At 29.1% G+C, this 17,869-nt stretch overlaps 1 protein-coding gene across 3 annotated transcripts in view; it reads right to left on the reverse strand.

The window, feature by feature from the left end:
• Positions 1-7,762: 7,762 nt before the first annotated feature.
• The window catches only part of LOC145318840 (uncharacterized), a 59,082-nt gene continuing 48,975 nt past the window's right edge, over positions 7,763-17,869 (reverse strand). Inside the window, exons 4-5 of one of the 3 annotated variants that reach the window (XM_080160493.1) lie at positions 16,681-16,772; positions 7,763-12,413 (exon numbers count right to left, since the gene is read on the reverse strand). In XM_080160493.1, the coding sequence (XP_080016619.1) occupies positions 16,724-16,772 (49 nt within the window). In that variant the 3' untranslated portion in view covers positions 7,763-12,413; positions 16,681-16,723. Of the gene's footprint in view, positions 12,414-16,676; positions 16,773-17,869 lie in introns of all 3 variants that reach the window. The other 2 variants (XM_080160494.1, XM_080160495.1) reach the window with 2 other exon arrangements.

Raw genomic sequence — 17,869 nt, forward strand, 5'->3', positions numbered from 1 at the left:
CATTACTTTATTTACTTAGTATAGAATTGCCAATTTAGGCATGTTTGGTGGAATCATCTTATTGGTTGCAAACTTTGCATGAAGATTCGGTGAAAAAAGGGGTGATTTAGAAACGTAACAACGGTCCTCCTATGACAAACGCAGGAGTGGACATAACCTAACCTAACATATTTTAGACCTTCTTTTAGGTTTTTCTATTCCTAATACCTGCGGGGGGCTTTTTTGTACATTCATATCTTAACCTAACCTAATCTGTATAGAAATACTTAATTAAATTAATATTTTAACAGTCATGCGTTTGGGACTCCTGCGTTTGTCCTGGAACTGTAACAATACGAGTATATTTTTATTGACACTTAATACCCAGGGATAATAAGGAAAAGACAATAGATTATAAATTTATATATACCCCCCCCCCCCTCCAATGATAAATTAAAGTTGAGTATCCCTCCTATAAATTAAGATTTTTGGTTAAAATGTTTGGACACTTCTATGCATGAACCAACTTATCAAAATTTTATAAAATGTCTAAAGATTTTAAGGCAACGGATAAGAGATATCGTGCTGATAAAACTCTGGGTACCTCTGTAATTTTAAATTAAATATACCCTCCCTTCCCTCTCCTCGAATAATTGGAACCATCTGAAATCGTTGATCTTAATTCAGATAATACCCAAAGTTAAAGATAATAGAAAGAATGCACGCATTTTGTGAAGACTTCAAGATATTCGAAATTATTTTCTATAATCTACAGCGGTTTCCCTTCAAGATGTCTAGTCGAGCACAGAAACCCCCACCTCCTGTAATTTGAAATAAAAAGTGGTAGAGTGGGTTTGTTATTACTTAAGGTTAAAATATAAAGGCTTCTGGGTAGTCCAGCTGGGTTTGTGCCCCCCTCCCCTATTTTTAATTTATTTCAATAATAGGAATGGAGTTTTAGTGCTCGATATGCACTTTCAGAGAAACCACCATAATTTTGATTAGAAAATAAGTTGAAGAATGCCTAAATGAAGTCTTGATAAAAATCACTTTATCCCAAAGTTAAACTTTGATTTATCTAAGATAGTTTTTTTAATAATCTTGGCAACCGCCAATTTATGGGTTGATTGCTGCGGATTCTCGATAAAGGCGCGAATTAGTTGCTGGAATAGATATTTTACTCTAGACGGTCATTTGGACTCATAAATCCTCCCAGCTACAAAGGAATTTCTAGCAGATTTTGTTTAGATTTATTTGATTGAATGCGCGAAAAAGACTTATTTTATGCGTGTTTTCTCCGATCAAGCCTTCCCTGTGCATCACTGGATCTTGACTATTCAGCTAAAATTAAGCTATGAATTTCAGCTGAATTTTCTTAAGGAATCTTAGGGGCTTAGTCAAAGAAGACTAAATCCCCATTGATGATGAACAAAATTGCCCCATCTCTTCTGTAGATTGAATTATTGGCTAAGAATATTTTAATCAAAATTCAATAAAATTATCTATAGTTTTAGAGCCATTTGATAAGGTTATAAAATTTTGGGTACCAGTGTAAATTACAGTTCCATATCCCCTCCCTCCCTGATTATCCTGGATGCGGCTACCCGCCCCTGGGTTTTTATTTGAAATATAGTTGAATGAAGATGAATAGTGGTGGGTGCCAAGTTGAGATTGGCAGTTGTCTAATCTCATTTTCATCATAGAAAATCAAGGAGGGAGGGGACAATTGAATGTGTATTACTCTAGCATCCAAAGTTTTGCAGTAACGTTTTTTTTTAATTCATTAGATTAAAAACTATGGACTCTTTTATTAAATTTCGATTGGTTGGTTAACTTTTTTTAAATTTTTAAACCAAAATTAAAATGAGGAGGGGCCTACCCCCCCCCCCAAAAAAAAAAAAAAAATTCTCCTCCTCAAGTGCCCCTAGAGGCCTCTAGAGGCGTAGCCGCTAGTCATTCAAATAAAGAATTAAGGTTCCGTTTGTTTCTTCGTTAAGATCTTGCCAACGACAAAACTGTTTTGTTTTCTATATTTTATTTTTTACTTTAAGAAAGTTTCACAAAGGGCCTGAGATGGTATTAGGTTAATCTTTTTTTAGATGAAAGTATTGTGTTTCAGATTTTGACGGTATCATCAATTTTCGGTGTTGATATTTCGGCGGAAATGATTGCACATCCTTTCAAAGGCATTCCTTAAAATTTTGCAACTGCAGAAGATACTTTAAGTTTGGGCGCACGTTAAACTCGAATCCACCCGCAATTACAATAAACAAAATTAGCCCTTCTTTATATTAAAATTAAAGGTACACAAGTTTGTACACTATGGGTATGTAAAACCCAATCAAGATTATACCAAAACCATAAAGTTATTGAGTCAATGAATAAGAAAACTTTGGGGGCCAGTTTAATTAACAGTAAAATCTCACTTTCCTCCCTGGAAATCTTCACAAAAAGAAATCTGCGGTCTATTTTGAATATCACGTTTCCCCTATACAATTTCATACAGACGGACGGACATATGAAAATGTAAATATAGAGTAGCTACGCAGCTAAAACAAAGGCAACCCATAGAGCTGGAATCTTTGAAGTTGGGAAGAAAAAATGTATTAATCCATATCAATCTTGTCCAACCTTCATATATTCTCTTTTTCATGGAAGCGGTATAAGGATGATATAAATCAGATCGCGAGATGGAAAATAATAATCTATTTTAGACACTTAAATTATTTAAATCAAATTTATTCGTAATAAATCTTAAAGATATTGCAAGATGACAAAATTCAAAAATAGCGAAGCACAAAAAATGGTTAGACAAACTGACAAAGTGAGTTATAAAGAAAATGTTCAATGGCAAATACCCCCCCCAAATTGTTTGGGGGGGGTAAATACCCCCTCCTAAATTGTTGGGGGTGCCTACGGCACCCCCAGGGTAGGGGTAAATTTTAAATGGGGGGGGGGGGGGGGGGGTAATCGCCCCATTACCCCCCCCCCCTTGGACGCCTATGCAACTAAATTCACCTTCCAAGCCATTGTCTAAGCATTTTAATCTTTTTTTATGAAATAACGGGATTTCAAAACTGCCCTTTGAAAAGGCCCCAAAAAATCTTTTTATGTCACTTTTTTCACTGTTTATAGTTAAAACTTATTAAGATATTATTCTCAGTTTAAAAAAATCGGTACCTCCAACACCAAAACCGGCAGTTAAACTTCTGAAACTTCTGTGCCCCCACTTGCCCCCCTCTTCTGCCAAAAGTAGTTATTTCAAGAAGTAAAAGTGATATGAACACACAATAAAAAGCAAAGGACACACAAAACTTTGAAAATTAGTTTTTGGGGGTCTTTTGCTCCACAAGCCCCTAGAAAGTAAGTTCAAAATTGAAATGTGTAATGGTTACCTAGTTCAGTTATTTTTAAAAAGCTCTTTAAAAATCAGGTTGATAACTTAAAAAATAAGCTCAGAATATTCTTAATTTTTGGGGGTCTTTTGCCCCACTAGCACTAGAAGGAAAGTCCCAAAATGAAATCTTTAATGGTTACTTAGTTCAGTTATGTTCAAAAAGCTTTCATTAAAAAAAATCAGCTCTATATCTCTAAAAATAAGCTCAGAACTCATTTTTATTGTGGTATGTGTTTTGCCTCACTGGCCCCTAGAAGAATGTCCCAAAATGAAATCTGTCATGGCTGCTTAGTTCAGTTATGTTAAAAAGATTTTATTAAAAAACAGGTTGATATCTTCAAATATAAGCTCAAAACTCATTTTTGGTTTTGGGGATCTTTTGTCCAACAAGCCTCTAGAAGGAAAGTCCGTAAATGATATCTGTAAAGATTACTGAGTTTGGTTATGTTAAAAGAGTTTTCTTTAAAAAATCTTGAAAAACAAGCTCAGGTCTCATAATTTTAGTGGTTTTGGGGGTCTTTTCCTCTACTAGACCCTAGAAGGAAAGCCCCAAAATGAAATGTGTAATGGTTACTTAGTTCAGTTATATTAATTAAAATTGATTGGTTATGTTCGTTTGTCTGATTTTTTTAGCTTTACTTTTTTACATATGTTTTTTTTAACGGTCATACAAAATCTTTTTATTTTGCAGTAAAACTATTAAAAGTAAAAATATGGAGGTAAAATATTGAGGAAAAGAAGTGGAGTAAAAAATTAATCGGGAAAATGGCAACCAAATCATTCACTATGGTACAATCACTGTGCAAAAATTAAATTTTAGCAACAAAGCTTTTCTATAAGTGTGCTTATCTGTGAATATGTTTGTTAAGCTTTAGTTAACTAACCCTTCAACATCTAAATCAAAACAATATTATCTAAAAAGGAGAAAATTTATTTGGGTTACCCATAAATGGCGCTCTCGAAGTCTACTCTTTGAAAATTTGTTAACCGGGAAATGACGAGCCAAATACGCTTTCAGAAAAAAAGTATCCCTTCTCCCTTCATGCCCTGCAACTATCTTTCATCCAAACGGTCATACAATCTCGTATTAATAGACATTTTTCTACAAATAATATTATAAAACCCTAAAATAATACCAGAATTGTTGGCAAGGCACTTTGGTCCATGGGGCCAACAAAATTTAAATTACTCTTGTAATTTTTCATCTTAGTATTTTCATGAAGCTGTATAATTATATAATACGATGTAATAAATAACTATGGCAACTTGACTTCGATAATATGTGCGATAGTGTGTAAGACTTTTTATCTCACTAGCTATTGGAACATATGGTTTTTTTTCAATAAAGCTCTAGATTTGTACTCGGCTGTTTTTTTGGATCTGCTTTAGGAAAAGCCAATAAAGTCGAAAAAAGTTTACTTTATGAGTTATGATTTTTTTAATAGTATTATCTTATTCGGGCCATTTATATAGAATATTCTGTTTGCAACCTTTAATTAATATTAAATAGGTTTTGTGGGTTTTTTTTAGATTATATTTTGTACAATTTTATACCATTACAATTTTGCGGATTGATATTGGCCAAACTTTCAGGATTTACCAAAAAAACTTTATTTTTCATTATAAAATTGTGACAGACCTCTCTGTAAAAAAAATAACGACATTCTATCGATATGGGTATGTCGACCCTATATTTTAACAAAAATTGGTCTCATCAACAAGCAACTTTTGTGACCTAATTAAACCTAAGCTAAGTATTTTGAATTTAATAAGTTGGATTGAGTAATGATTTAAGGCTATCTTATTTTCATATGTAAGGGTAGGATGGATTTAAGCTATTTTTTAATCCCCTCTCTGTCCCTTCGAATACAATGCCCCTAAACATCAGGGGCGTATCTGCTAGTGTCTTTAAAAAATCTACCAATAATCTTAAGATTAATTTTACAGCAAATAATTGTTGCCCTAATGAATAGGTACTAAAATAGACGCTGCTTCGCCACTAGTATATAGATCACTTTCCCTGGCAAATATTTGAACTTAACAATTTGATTTATGAAATTTTTAGAAAATTTATTATAATCCTTATAATAAAGTAAAAGGATGTTTGTTCTGTCTATTTGTACCATAGGATCTCGCTAGCCGCTGAACCGATATGGCTATCCTTTACAGTCTAGCTTCTAATAGGTAAAGGAAGGTTTATTGCTATTTTGGGGAAGGGTACAACTACCCCCCTAAGAAAAAAACGCCAAAAAAAATAATTTTGGTAAAACCATAAAAATATAACTAATCCCATTTAGCGGCGAATTTTTTTTGTGTGAACATAAATTCAAAACAAAACATTTTACGTGCCACTAGAGGCCTCCATGGGCGTAGCCGCTTGTATTGAATAATAAAAAGGTTCTGAATTTTGTTTTAAATTTAATCTTTTCAAAACAGCTGAGAATTTATTGCAAACTTTTTAATAAACAAAGTTTTGAATACATTTATTATTTATCGATGTTATGTATGTTTAAATAAAATCTAGGCCAAAGTTGAGAAATATTTCTTCTTTCATGTTCTTATCTTCAGGGATTGGGACGTGTATTTGGGGAAAAAAACAAGGTGATGGGCGTTTTCCCTCAAAGTGCCCAGACGAGCACAGTAAGCCCTTCCCCTTATTTCCAAATAAGGGGGGGGGGTTACTTTGCTCAACTAGGCACTTTGAGTGAAACCCCCATATAATTGTCATAAATCCGGTAAACCTTTGTCTTAAAGCATATTTTTCCTGGATAAATTAAGAGTCTGACATTGCAGTAGTAAGCAATTCTCAACATATTTAGTATACTACAATATTTGGTGATTACATGTTTCATGACTTTTCTATGTTGGTATCTGAGGAATACAATTTACAAGCAAAATGTTTATTTTTATCTTATAGAATTTTATTTTAAATTATAAAATATTTTTGTTTCTTTATCTGAGAACAGATTCATAGACTCTTTTTATTATTATTATTACCTCCTTAATTCACTTTGTTGTTTTAAGGAATTTTTGTTCAAAGATGTGGCTATGTTTTTTTTACTTATTTGTGATTTTTTTCTGTTTCTTTTTTTAAGAAAGACATAAAGGTTTCGTGATATTCTATCATTCTTAATACTTCCTTCACTCTCTTTCTTTCACTTCCTCTCTCTTTTGTGACCACTCAACATTTGCAATATTTACTTTGTCCATTTGTTAGTTCTTTGTTGCTTTGTGCTTCGCTCCTTATGGATGTTGTCATCCTTGTTTATAATAAAAATGAAACAATTTATGAAAAAAGCATGTTTGGCCGAGTAGGCGTTAGTATTTTTAAAAAGTGGATTAATTGGTTTTTGAGATCTTACTTGACGCATATCCATTTACATTAGGTCGTTAGTACTGCATTTTTAAAATTTCCAATACATAATGAAAAATTTATTTAAAAATTTGACATACACAAACATTGAAATAATCACAAGCAATAATATATATTAATAGTGACTTTACAAAAAGCTTTTGATCCTAATCAGCATTGTGTAATTGATATCAAAATTAGAGCATTTAACAAGAGAAATGATTTAGCAGTTTAAATTTGTCAAAAACAGTTTACAGCAATTTGAAATGAAAATTGGGAAATAATGAAATGGTTATTACACATTAAACATATAACAATTAAAATCTATCAACATATGAAGTAAGGTTGGTTTTTATCAAATATATAATATTTTAGAATTGTAGAATAAAATTATGGATATATGGGAAAGGGTGTCTAATATAGGGCAAAAATTATTGATTTTGGATGGTTTTCTAGATATTTTTCGGTAGGGTATTGGGGAAAAATTATAAAATACATGTAAGTTAAATAATTATAGCACAGTGATATTAGAGTCATATCTTATGAATGCTTAGAAAGATTTAAAATTTAGCTCAGAACGCAGTCAGTGCTTTTAGATTGTCATGGAGTAATGTCTATACAGAAAAGCACTGCAATAGAGTAATATTTTTGTAAAAATTACTTTAGAATTTTCTTTTAATAGTAATTGTAGATTAAGAGATATAAGTTTTCCGGAATTTTAATGTAGGGAGTAGATTTGAAATCTGCATAAAATTTTAAGGATTTTTTATAAAATTCGTTTTTTGTATAATTCTTTATCTAAAAGCGGAAATACAAATTAAGTTAATTAATTTTAGCATCGGTGATTGGTGGATTTAAAAAATCTGCGCTCTGATTGGATATCGTACATCGTTCAACCAATCAGAGCGCAGGTAGTTTAAAATCCACCTATCCTGTTGGTCAAAATTAATTAACTTAAAATGTATTTCCGCTTTTATATAAAGAATTATACAAAAAACGAATTTTATAAAAAATCCTTAAAATTTGATGCAGATTTCAAATCTACTCCCTACATTAAAATTCCGGAAAACTTATATCTCTTATTGTAGATAGCATATTTTTAATTGATGATTCTCAAATAAAAGCTTAGAGATGCAGTTATAAATACATGGAAATAACAGGAATGAATGAAATTGGGCATTGGGAAAACGAATAGGACCTTCCATTTAAGAATAATAAAAAAAATTAAAAATACATTATTTTACCCCTCTATAGACCATTGAAACTTCTCATTTTAGCCCCTACAAAAAGCTTGGATGTCCCTAGTTGACTTTGATTTGCCTTTTAAAAATTTAATGTCTTTTTAACACTTATTGAATCATCATATATCTCAAAGCGTCAAGTTTTCTTTTGCAAATGCTCAATGTCTTTAATTCCTGTTAAAAAGATGTATAAAATCCACCATCACATTGACACGGCAAGAAATGACTTGTTCTATACTTGTCAGGAATATAAATTAGTGGTATTACAAATTATCATATCAAATAATTATTAACTCTAAATTTTTAAACACCCATAATCACTTAATTAAAAATAATACTTTTAAATGATTTTTTTATTTATAGCTTTGGGTACTTTGGGTTATTGAATTTTGATTAGTAGTTCTAAACTTTTTAAAGCATTTTAATCTACAGAAGGGCTTAATTTATCATTGAATGTAAATCAATTCATCCCTTTAGATCCCTGGAAAGCATCAATTAAGTCTTGAAGAAATATTTATATATCTTTCTTTGAATTTACCATTCTCAATATATTATACCACTAGGTTATATTCCAAAGTTACATTGTTAATATTGAAAAGAAAACTAGGTTGTCATATCATCATATCATATTTTAGTATCAAAATGAATCACAGAGAACATATAAAGCACATTTTTTAACCTCATCTTTATTAAAAGGAACTCAAACCAAAATAAGTAAATGCAATTGTTTGTTACCTTTTTAATAAAGATGAGGTTTTGTTTTAAATAATTATTTGTAATTATCCAACTGTAGCATAGTAAATCAGTAATTATAAAACTTTTAAATAAACAAGATACCATTTTTATACTGGAAATGTGCGGAAATATGAGAGAACTGTAATCTAGTTATGTTTCAGGCCCAGCTAAATATGCAAAACATATTAAAAAGTTAAGGGAAGTGAGAGCAGGAAAAGAAAAAAAAGTTGGATAATTCCAATTATACAAATATGCATATCCTTTACATTTAACACAACATTTTTAACATCATAAAATAATCAAATTTTGAAAATAAACAAATTTATGTGTGTTACCTAACTTTAATATTTTTGTTTAGAAAACAAGCATGCTTATTTAAAATTTATTTAACTAAACTAATAATTGATGATAATTTTTAGTGCTTACTTTAATATTTTTATGATAAAAGAATAAAAGAAAGTAAAAAGTTTTATAAATATCTACTAAAAGGTAAATTGCATGATATATGAAAATGACATTTACATATTATACTGAATACTATTTTATTTCATTGTTAATGTTTCATTGCACTTTTGTGTGTGTGTGTGTTAGTGTGTATGTGTGTGGGTGTTTGTGTGTGTTAGTATGTAAGCTAAGCTGTGTAATGTTTATGACTTTTCCTAATTATCTCCATGTTGTGTTGTAGAGATATCTTTGTTATTCCTTGGCTACAACTTATCATTTAGTTTATATCACATTCATGCAAAAAATGCCCTAGGGAAACAAAAAAGATGTTATTTTAGCATTAATTACCTTTTTCTACAAAATATTGTCTTTAATACATGAATAAGAAAAAAAATGTTAGATCATTAATATTTCTAAGGAATAATATAATGGATTTAAATATTTACTGACTTGAAAATAAGTTAGAAAGTGTAAATGTTGGCCAAGTTGTTGAATAAATTGTATCACAGCTTAGCAACAAACTGGCAAAATGAGTGCAAATAAAGTGCAAACTGAAAAAGTTTTGCAATTGTAAAGTTGAAAACAGTTTTGAAAAGCTATTACTCTGATTAATAGCTGAAGATTTTATTGCTATTCTTTTCATCATAAGAAGGAAAGAAATATTTAAAGTTCAAAATAAAGGTATCATGTCTGGAATTTTAAAAGAAGGTGTATCAACTATTTTTTTTATAGCTAGCCGGTTCTTTTAGTAAGTAGTAGATGTAAAATTTTTCATAGAATTCAGATATGCAATCGGTTTTTTTGTAGACCTCTTATTTTTTAAGTAATTTAAGTTTTAAAAAAAAAAATTAAGTCGATTTTAAGGTACTAAAATGCAACAAAAAAAAGAAAGAAAATGGTCATTATGAACAAAAATAGTAAGATCTTTAATTTGACACCTTACTTTTTCAATTCTGTCAGGTAATTATTGAAAAAATCGATTTTTTTAAACCCACGAGAATAAAAACTTTGAACTTAATTTTATTATTTCACAAATAAAAAAATATGGGTTCATATATACCATTAGAATCAGAAAAATATTACGAATCCATTGTAAGCAAAATTGAAAAAAAAAGTTTACAATATAGTATATAAACTACAATAAAAGGAATTATATGAAAATATCATATTATGTTGTACAGGCAACGTCTTAATTCTTCAATTGAGTATAAAAATGGGAAGGGGGTAAAGAGGGGGTAAAGAGGGGGTAAAAAAGGGAAAACAATAGTGTTGTCTGAACAAAAAAAATAATTGGCCATTTCTGTAATTTTTTAATTTTTTAATTTTTTTCAATTTTGCTTACAATGGATTCGTAATATTTTTCTGATTCTAATGGTATATATGAACCCATGTTTTTTATGTCTGTTTGAGAAAATATTTAGGTCTAAAGTTTTTATTATACCGAGGTTAAAAAAATAGATTTTTTCAATAATTACTCAACAGAATTTTAAAAGTAAGGTGTCAAATTAAAGATCTTACTATTTTTGTTCTTACTGACCATTTTCTTCTTTTATTTTGTTGCGTTTTAGTACCTTAAAACCGACTTAATTATTTTTTTAAAAAACTTAAATTACTTAAAAAATAAGAGGTCTACAAAAAAACCGATTGCATATTTGAATTCTATGAAAAATTTTACATCTACTACTTACTAAAAGAACCGGCTAGCTATAAAAAAAAAAGTTGATACAACTTCTTTGCAATATAAAAATATACAGGGTGAGTCAGAAAAAACTGAGTTTTTCGATTTTCAGAAACAACCAGAAGGAATACAGAAAAAAATATTATATATCCTTGTTCTCTGTACAAAAGCACATCAAACTTGTTAAAGGTGTTTTTCATTATCTCTAAAAATGCGGCCTCTATGATAGGTGTATGGTGTCAAAAAATGCCATGTGTGAAAAATGTTGATCAGGAAAAATTAAAATAACTCATCTATTTTGTATAAAAAAATCTTAAAATTTCAATATTTATTTAGAAAAAGGTCTAAGAAAAGTACTTTAATGAGTTTTAAAGGTGAAATGCTTTTTGGCGCCTCACAAAAGCATTTTTAGAATACTGCAATTTGTCATTTTTTCATATTTCTTGATTGTGATGCATGTGGTTTAAAAGAATCTTCTATAATAACGTAGCTTATAGTAAAAAGAAAAAAAACCCTTTTTATTTGACAAAAAAATCTCTTAAGATAAAAAAGTTATCAAGGTTTGAATTTTTAAAATGAAAATGCCTTTTAGAAACCCTACCCTATTTAAATGAAGTTATTATTATGGATTATCCCACACAAGTATAATTTGTCAAAAGGGGGCGGAGATTTTGGAGATTAAAATCCAGTCTTGCACCAAATATAGAGGAAATTCAGAGGGAGGGGGTAGGAATTTAGGTAACAAGATGAAATATTTCGGGTCATGAGCTGGTTTTCCGGTCATGGAGCATTAAATCTTCACAATAGATTACAACAAAACGTTTGATTTATAATGTGATAATTTAATTTAAATAAATTGTATTTTTAAGATGTTAAATATTTACAATATGTTGAATACAAATTTTAATAATCAAAAAATTTGTTTGTTTACCTTTTTAGAATGGTAGACATTTTTTATTATTCATAAATCTACCTAAAAAGTACAAAATAATGGCCGAAAAAGTCATCACACACACTTTTTAAAATCTTTATGCTCTAAAAAGCGCCGTTGTTTTCAGAGATATTTAAAAACACCTTTTCTAAGTTTAATGTATATTTTTATAGAGAACAAGAACCAATAATTGTTTTTTCCATATTAATACTGGTTGTATCAGAAAATCGGAAAACTCAGTTTTTTCTGACTCACCCTGTATAAAGTAAGCACTTTTAAAATTCACATTCTTCGGGGGGAACATAATGATTTTAAGAAATTAATACCAATTTTCAAACAAATTTAAGGCAAATGTTAACTAATATCATCTTTAGTTGAAATTTTTTTGCCAACATAACTTAAACATTGTCTTCTATTCAGAGTTGATTTAGAAATAGATAGATTTCTTGAAAAAAGTCTGCTGTTTGAACTAACCCTGCAGATGAACTTTGGTGTCAATAGATTGAGGGTTGACTTAACTCTGAAGACATGCATTAAATATTGTTTTTGTAATGACTTAACCTTGTAAACACTCCTTGAACATTGTCCAACACTGGCAAACATTGTTCTAGAAGCTTGGCCTGAATCATCCATTGTCATCCTTGTTCTGCCTCGATCTGAAAAAGTTTTACTTAATAATATAATACTTTAAAGTTTATTTGTCCTAAGTTACTTTCAAGAAGCCAAAATAGTCATTTTTAGGGTATACTAAACCCCTCAGTCTCTATTTTATTCAATAAATATAACTATCTTATCTTATTAACTTGTTTAAACTGTCATGAACTTTATAAAAGATACAACAATCAATGGCACAAATTAAAACCAGTTTTAAAAATTTGTATAGCTAACTAAATTTTTCTAAGAATTATCAACTAAGATAAGCAGATGTAACACAAAACAATAATAATTAAAACAAATTTCGATGTATTTATGTGTCTTGTTAAACTAAATATCATTATACCAAAGCCATAGAATCAAAATACAGGGCCATTCAAGAGAAATGATTAAAAAAAAACTTAATTATGCATAGAAAATAAAATAATTATGTAAAATGCTTTATATATTTAGAAAACCTATTATGGGACATTTATATTTCAAATATTTAAAAATGATTATTTCATTAAATTATGCTCTAAAAACCTGTTTTTCCAAAGGCCTTTTTTTCCGAACATTTATGGATTTACAGTGTGTGCAAAAATATGCACATTTTTAAAATTAAAATTGCGCAGCTTGTGTTAATAGTATAAAAATGTTACGAATACCGTTAGAATCATCATAAGCTCTAGGTTTTGAAAATATAAGTACCGTTTTTGTGCTTTTTGTAGTTTAGGAGCTACGTTGAAAAATGTGAGAAAAAGGTTGAAAAGTTTTAAGTAATTGGAATATTTTACCACGTAGCTCCTATACTACACGTAGCACTGGAATGGTTTTTATATATTAAAAAACTAGAGCTTGTGACAATTCTAACGATATGCATAACATTTTTCTACTATTAACACAAGCCGCGCAATTTGAATTTTAATAAGGTGCGCACTTTTTAACAATGTATCAATAAATCTTCGAAAAAAAGGCCTTTGGAAAAACCGGTTTTTAAGGCATAACTTGATGCAATATTCATTTTTAAATATTTGAAACATAAATGTCCCATAATAGGTTTTCCAATTATATAAAGCATTTTACATAATTGTTTTATTTTCTATGCATAATTAGGTTTTTTAAAAACTCATTTCTCTTGAATGACCCTGTAGAATGTGTGTTGGAATAGAGTAAAACTTAAAAAGCTACCTCTGACCCTAAGGCAATGTAGCCTTAAGAGTAAAAAAATCCTTCAATCAAAATACAGGTATGATTAAAGGGAAAGGATGTATTTATTGTAATTTGAAAATAAAAATAAAAATTTTGATTATGATTAATTTAGGTTTTAATTGTAGTTAGGTTTATAACATTCACAGCATTGTATTAAATTAACAAATTTTTTCTAATATTATGTATTTGTTTTCCTTCCATGTGAATAAAATGTTTTCTAGTTACTTGAATGCATTTTCCTAAATTGCTCCTTTCATGTGTTTAAATTAAAACTTATTTGTAGGGTACCAGAAATAAAATATAAAATTGATTTTCTTCTGTTAAAATGTTTAGTCTACATATATTCTGAATTGTATTTACTATGTTTATTTAAATTCCTGTGAATCCTTTCATCTGTAGTATAGAACTACCCACACTTTTACAAATCTATTAATATATGGATATAATATTTTAAAAACACTTAACACTTTAGAAATATACCAGTGGCTGTTCCCCTATCATATAGGGAACATTTATTTAAAGGGTGAGGAGGGGGTAGAGAAATAGCTTAGAACCATCTCAGGACCTACTTAAAGCTTTCCAAAAAAGATAAACTAAATCTGTTCTGAAGCTACTAAAATCTTAAGCTACAAACAAAAACTCTTATTACTTTATACAACAGGATTAATGGGAAGAATATCCTTAAAATAGGCTTTAAAGAAAAAAGCCTGAAATTAAGCCTTGTAAAATTTCAGTAAGGATTTTTTTTAGCCCAACTTATTTAAAATTATCATTAAGTTTATCCCTAATTTGCAAAACTGTCATAAGATGTTTTTTTCTATTGTCTATTATGGAACTTTGTTTTAGTTATAATTTGTCCATATGTCAACATATCTATTTTACATTATGTACACACAACTAAATACTTCCAAATAGACAAGCAAAGCATTCATATAGAATTTAAATTCTCAAATACAATACACACAATTGAATCTAATTTCCACTAAATAAACATTTAATGTCTTGAAAAGTTTATTTGCTCTGTTGATTATTATAAAACTTAAATGTAAGAGTTTCTACATATATCAAAACTAGAATTTCATTACAGTTAATTAATTCTTAGTAGAAGGAAAAATAAAATAAATTCCTTAATTAATTTCTCATTAAAAAGAAAGGAAAGTAAATAAAAAATTAATATAGAAATTAAAATGAAAGTTATTTTTTTTATATTTCCTCCATTCTTATCTACAGTAAATGTCATCTTATGTCTGTAAGGACCATAAAAAGATATGAAGTCGAGATATTGAGCCAAAATTCTATAATTCTGTTATAAGATTAATTTATGAATTCTTTTTGATGTGATAATCATTGTTAAAGAAAAATATAACTTGGATTCATAGAGATTTGTTATTTTTATTTTTTTTAAAGATGTTTTATGAATTTGGACCAAAGGCTTCTTTGAACTCAATAATAAAGTTTTACAAAAGAGAGCAGTACATGTGCTAAACCCCTTCACCACTTCCCAACATGTACACTTGCTCTTTGTTAAATATATATACTGTGAAATATATAATAATGTACATATAACTACACAATAAACCTCCCAATACAATATCCAAGATAACAAAATAGTTTGCCAAATTCTCTTTTTCTTGCAAAACTTCTGGACAAGGGTTTTGTCGCATTTTTACTTAATTAATTCTATTTTGCTCAACAGATACTCTTTTTATGCTTTCCAGAAAGAGTCTAGATAAATATAAATTAATGTTTCAAAACTTTTTATAAGCCATGCTATTTCTCATTATTCTGTTTTAGTAAAATTTATTTAATTAATCCTAATGAATCATTATTAAGATGAAAATAAGTCATTTACCAAAACTACTTTTATTTATAAACTTTTTTTATTTTATATTGTTTGTTAGTGTACAATATTTTACATACATACTATAATCATTCAAAGAAAATAATGTCCTAAATTGGAGGAAATAATTTTTTTATACTATTAGTTATATTTAAAGTCTATTTTATCAGGTGTTTATTGGTTTCAAGTTTTAACTTAAAACTTGAATGATTAAAATATTACTCAAGTCAAAATAAGCTAACCATTTATAAAATTAATCTGGTCACCCTTCCAGTATTACTAAAACCATTTAAAATCAAAACAATAAAAGATTTTAGAATTTCTCTAGCAAGCCTAGATTAATAAAGAATAGAAAAGTTGTTTGGATATAAGGGGCAATATTTCCTGGAAAATGATGAAAATTTGGCAGATAGGTTGTTTTTCCTTCATTTTAGAAAAAATCTAGACTCAGCAAAATAAAGAGAGATTGAAAAAGAGTGGAGGGGGGGGGGGGGAGAGATCAATGGTTGACATAAGAAGAGGAAAAGAGAAATTATGACAAACAATGACAGAATTGAGATAAAGTATGAGCATGAGGAAAAAACAAATTTGCTAGACTTGATATTCTGCAGATAAAGGACTCAGATTCATTAACAAGAAAAATCAAGAATTTGAATTGAATGAAAACTTTTAGAATATTCTATATTTATTTTGTAAAATTCAATATTTATTCTATTCTATTAACAAAATAGAATTATTCTGAGAAATTTTGTATTTTATCAAATTTAATACTGGAAACTACATACATACATTAATCTAATTAAAAATCATCCTATTAAAACTAGCAATCTATTTTTCAATTGTCCTTTTTGAATTGATTGAGTTTAATTGTGTGTTTATTTAGCTATTTACATGTTTCCTACATTAAAATCAACATGTATGTATGTCTATTTAATATGTTATTTGTTTGTCCTTAAAGAAAAGGACAAGTATGTCTTCAGTAGCGTAGCTATACAATTACATCTAATACATTAATTATGGTCTAAACTTCTAGTTAATGGCTAATGTGTGTGTTTTAAAAAAAGCAAAAATTGAAAACCATTAAAAGAGAAATTCTACCAATTTGTATAAGGCTTAGGTAACAACAACATGAAAAAATATTGCATAAAAAGTCCTTTAGTTCCAAATTTAAGATAAATCTTATGTTGTTATCAACCTAACCCCAATCAAATCTAAACATGTATCTATTTAATACCTACTATGATATGTAAATGAAAGACTGTGTAGATATTGAAATGTAGATTAACAACAAAGCACTTGTTGACAAGATGAATGTGATGACCTCCTGCCGCTAGTAAATAAAATAAGCCTAATTAAATTTCAGTGACATTAATTATAAACACATCAAGTCCTTTTTGGCAAGATATTAAAATTTTTATCTTATAATTAAAATTTTTTTGTTACTTTTTAGATATTGCAACTATTGCACCATGTGATATCCCATGTAAGCACTTTAAATGAATAATTCCAGAACATAAATTTCTCCCATTCTTAACAATAAAATAAATTTTCTACATAAAGCAAAATCCGAATGTAAATGGTCTCCATTTCTTTAACCTAAAATACATTGAATGTTGCAAATTCATGGTTGCACAAAAAATTGGCAAATGTGCGGAAAGATTGAGGATTTGTACCCAGCAGGAGAATGCTACTCATGTTGGACAAATTGTCAGATGGACAAATAGTTTATACTATCAAATGCTATCTCTAGGTCAAGCTGCTATAAATTGGTTAATTTTAGAAATTAAAAATGTAATTCATAACATCTCAAATCTGATATGTTACCTCTTTTTGCCCAGTGAAAAGTAGCCCCCCCCCCCCTACCCTCCTCTTATTGGTTAGTAATCCCTGCAGGGTTCCCTAGCCCAAACTGAACAGAAGTTTGTTTGAGGACCATTAACAGTCGGAGTTAAATACTTTTTTCATATCAAAATATGTATAATTTTTATTTGAATCCTGTCATATATAATAGTGGTTGCGCCTGTAGCCTTAGGAGATGGTTAGGAGTCGCCCTTGATTGTTTTTGTTTTCAAAAAAATCCTTTGTGGTGGGGGGTGTAAGAGTTTTCTTCCCTGTGATGTTTTTGCTCACCCCCTTCCCAAGTCCTGGACAAATAGAAAAATATATTTATTCTATAAATTTCCGAGACCTTAGCGGACATACATACAGACAGACTATATTTTAATACATAGGATAGGTTATTTTGCAAGATTATATCCACCTATTATATAAACTACTGTGCAGAAAACCTGCAATGCTTCAAAGAATTCCTCCAACTAACTGTTTCAAAATATTTGTTATTGTAGGTTTTTACACGCTCTATAAAATTGCTTTGTTTGCGCAATTCCAGTCAGTTTATAAATGTTTATATCAAATCGAAAGTTGTAC

This window comes from Acartia tonsa, chromosome 5, assembly GCF_053477335.1.
Source record: "Acartia tonsa isolate MP-2025a chromosome 5, ASM5347733v1, whole genome shotgun sequence".
In the NCBI taxonomy this organism is placed as follows: domain Eukaryota; kingdom Metazoa; phylum Arthropoda; class Copepoda; order Calanoida; family Acartiidae; genus Acartia; species Acartia tonsa.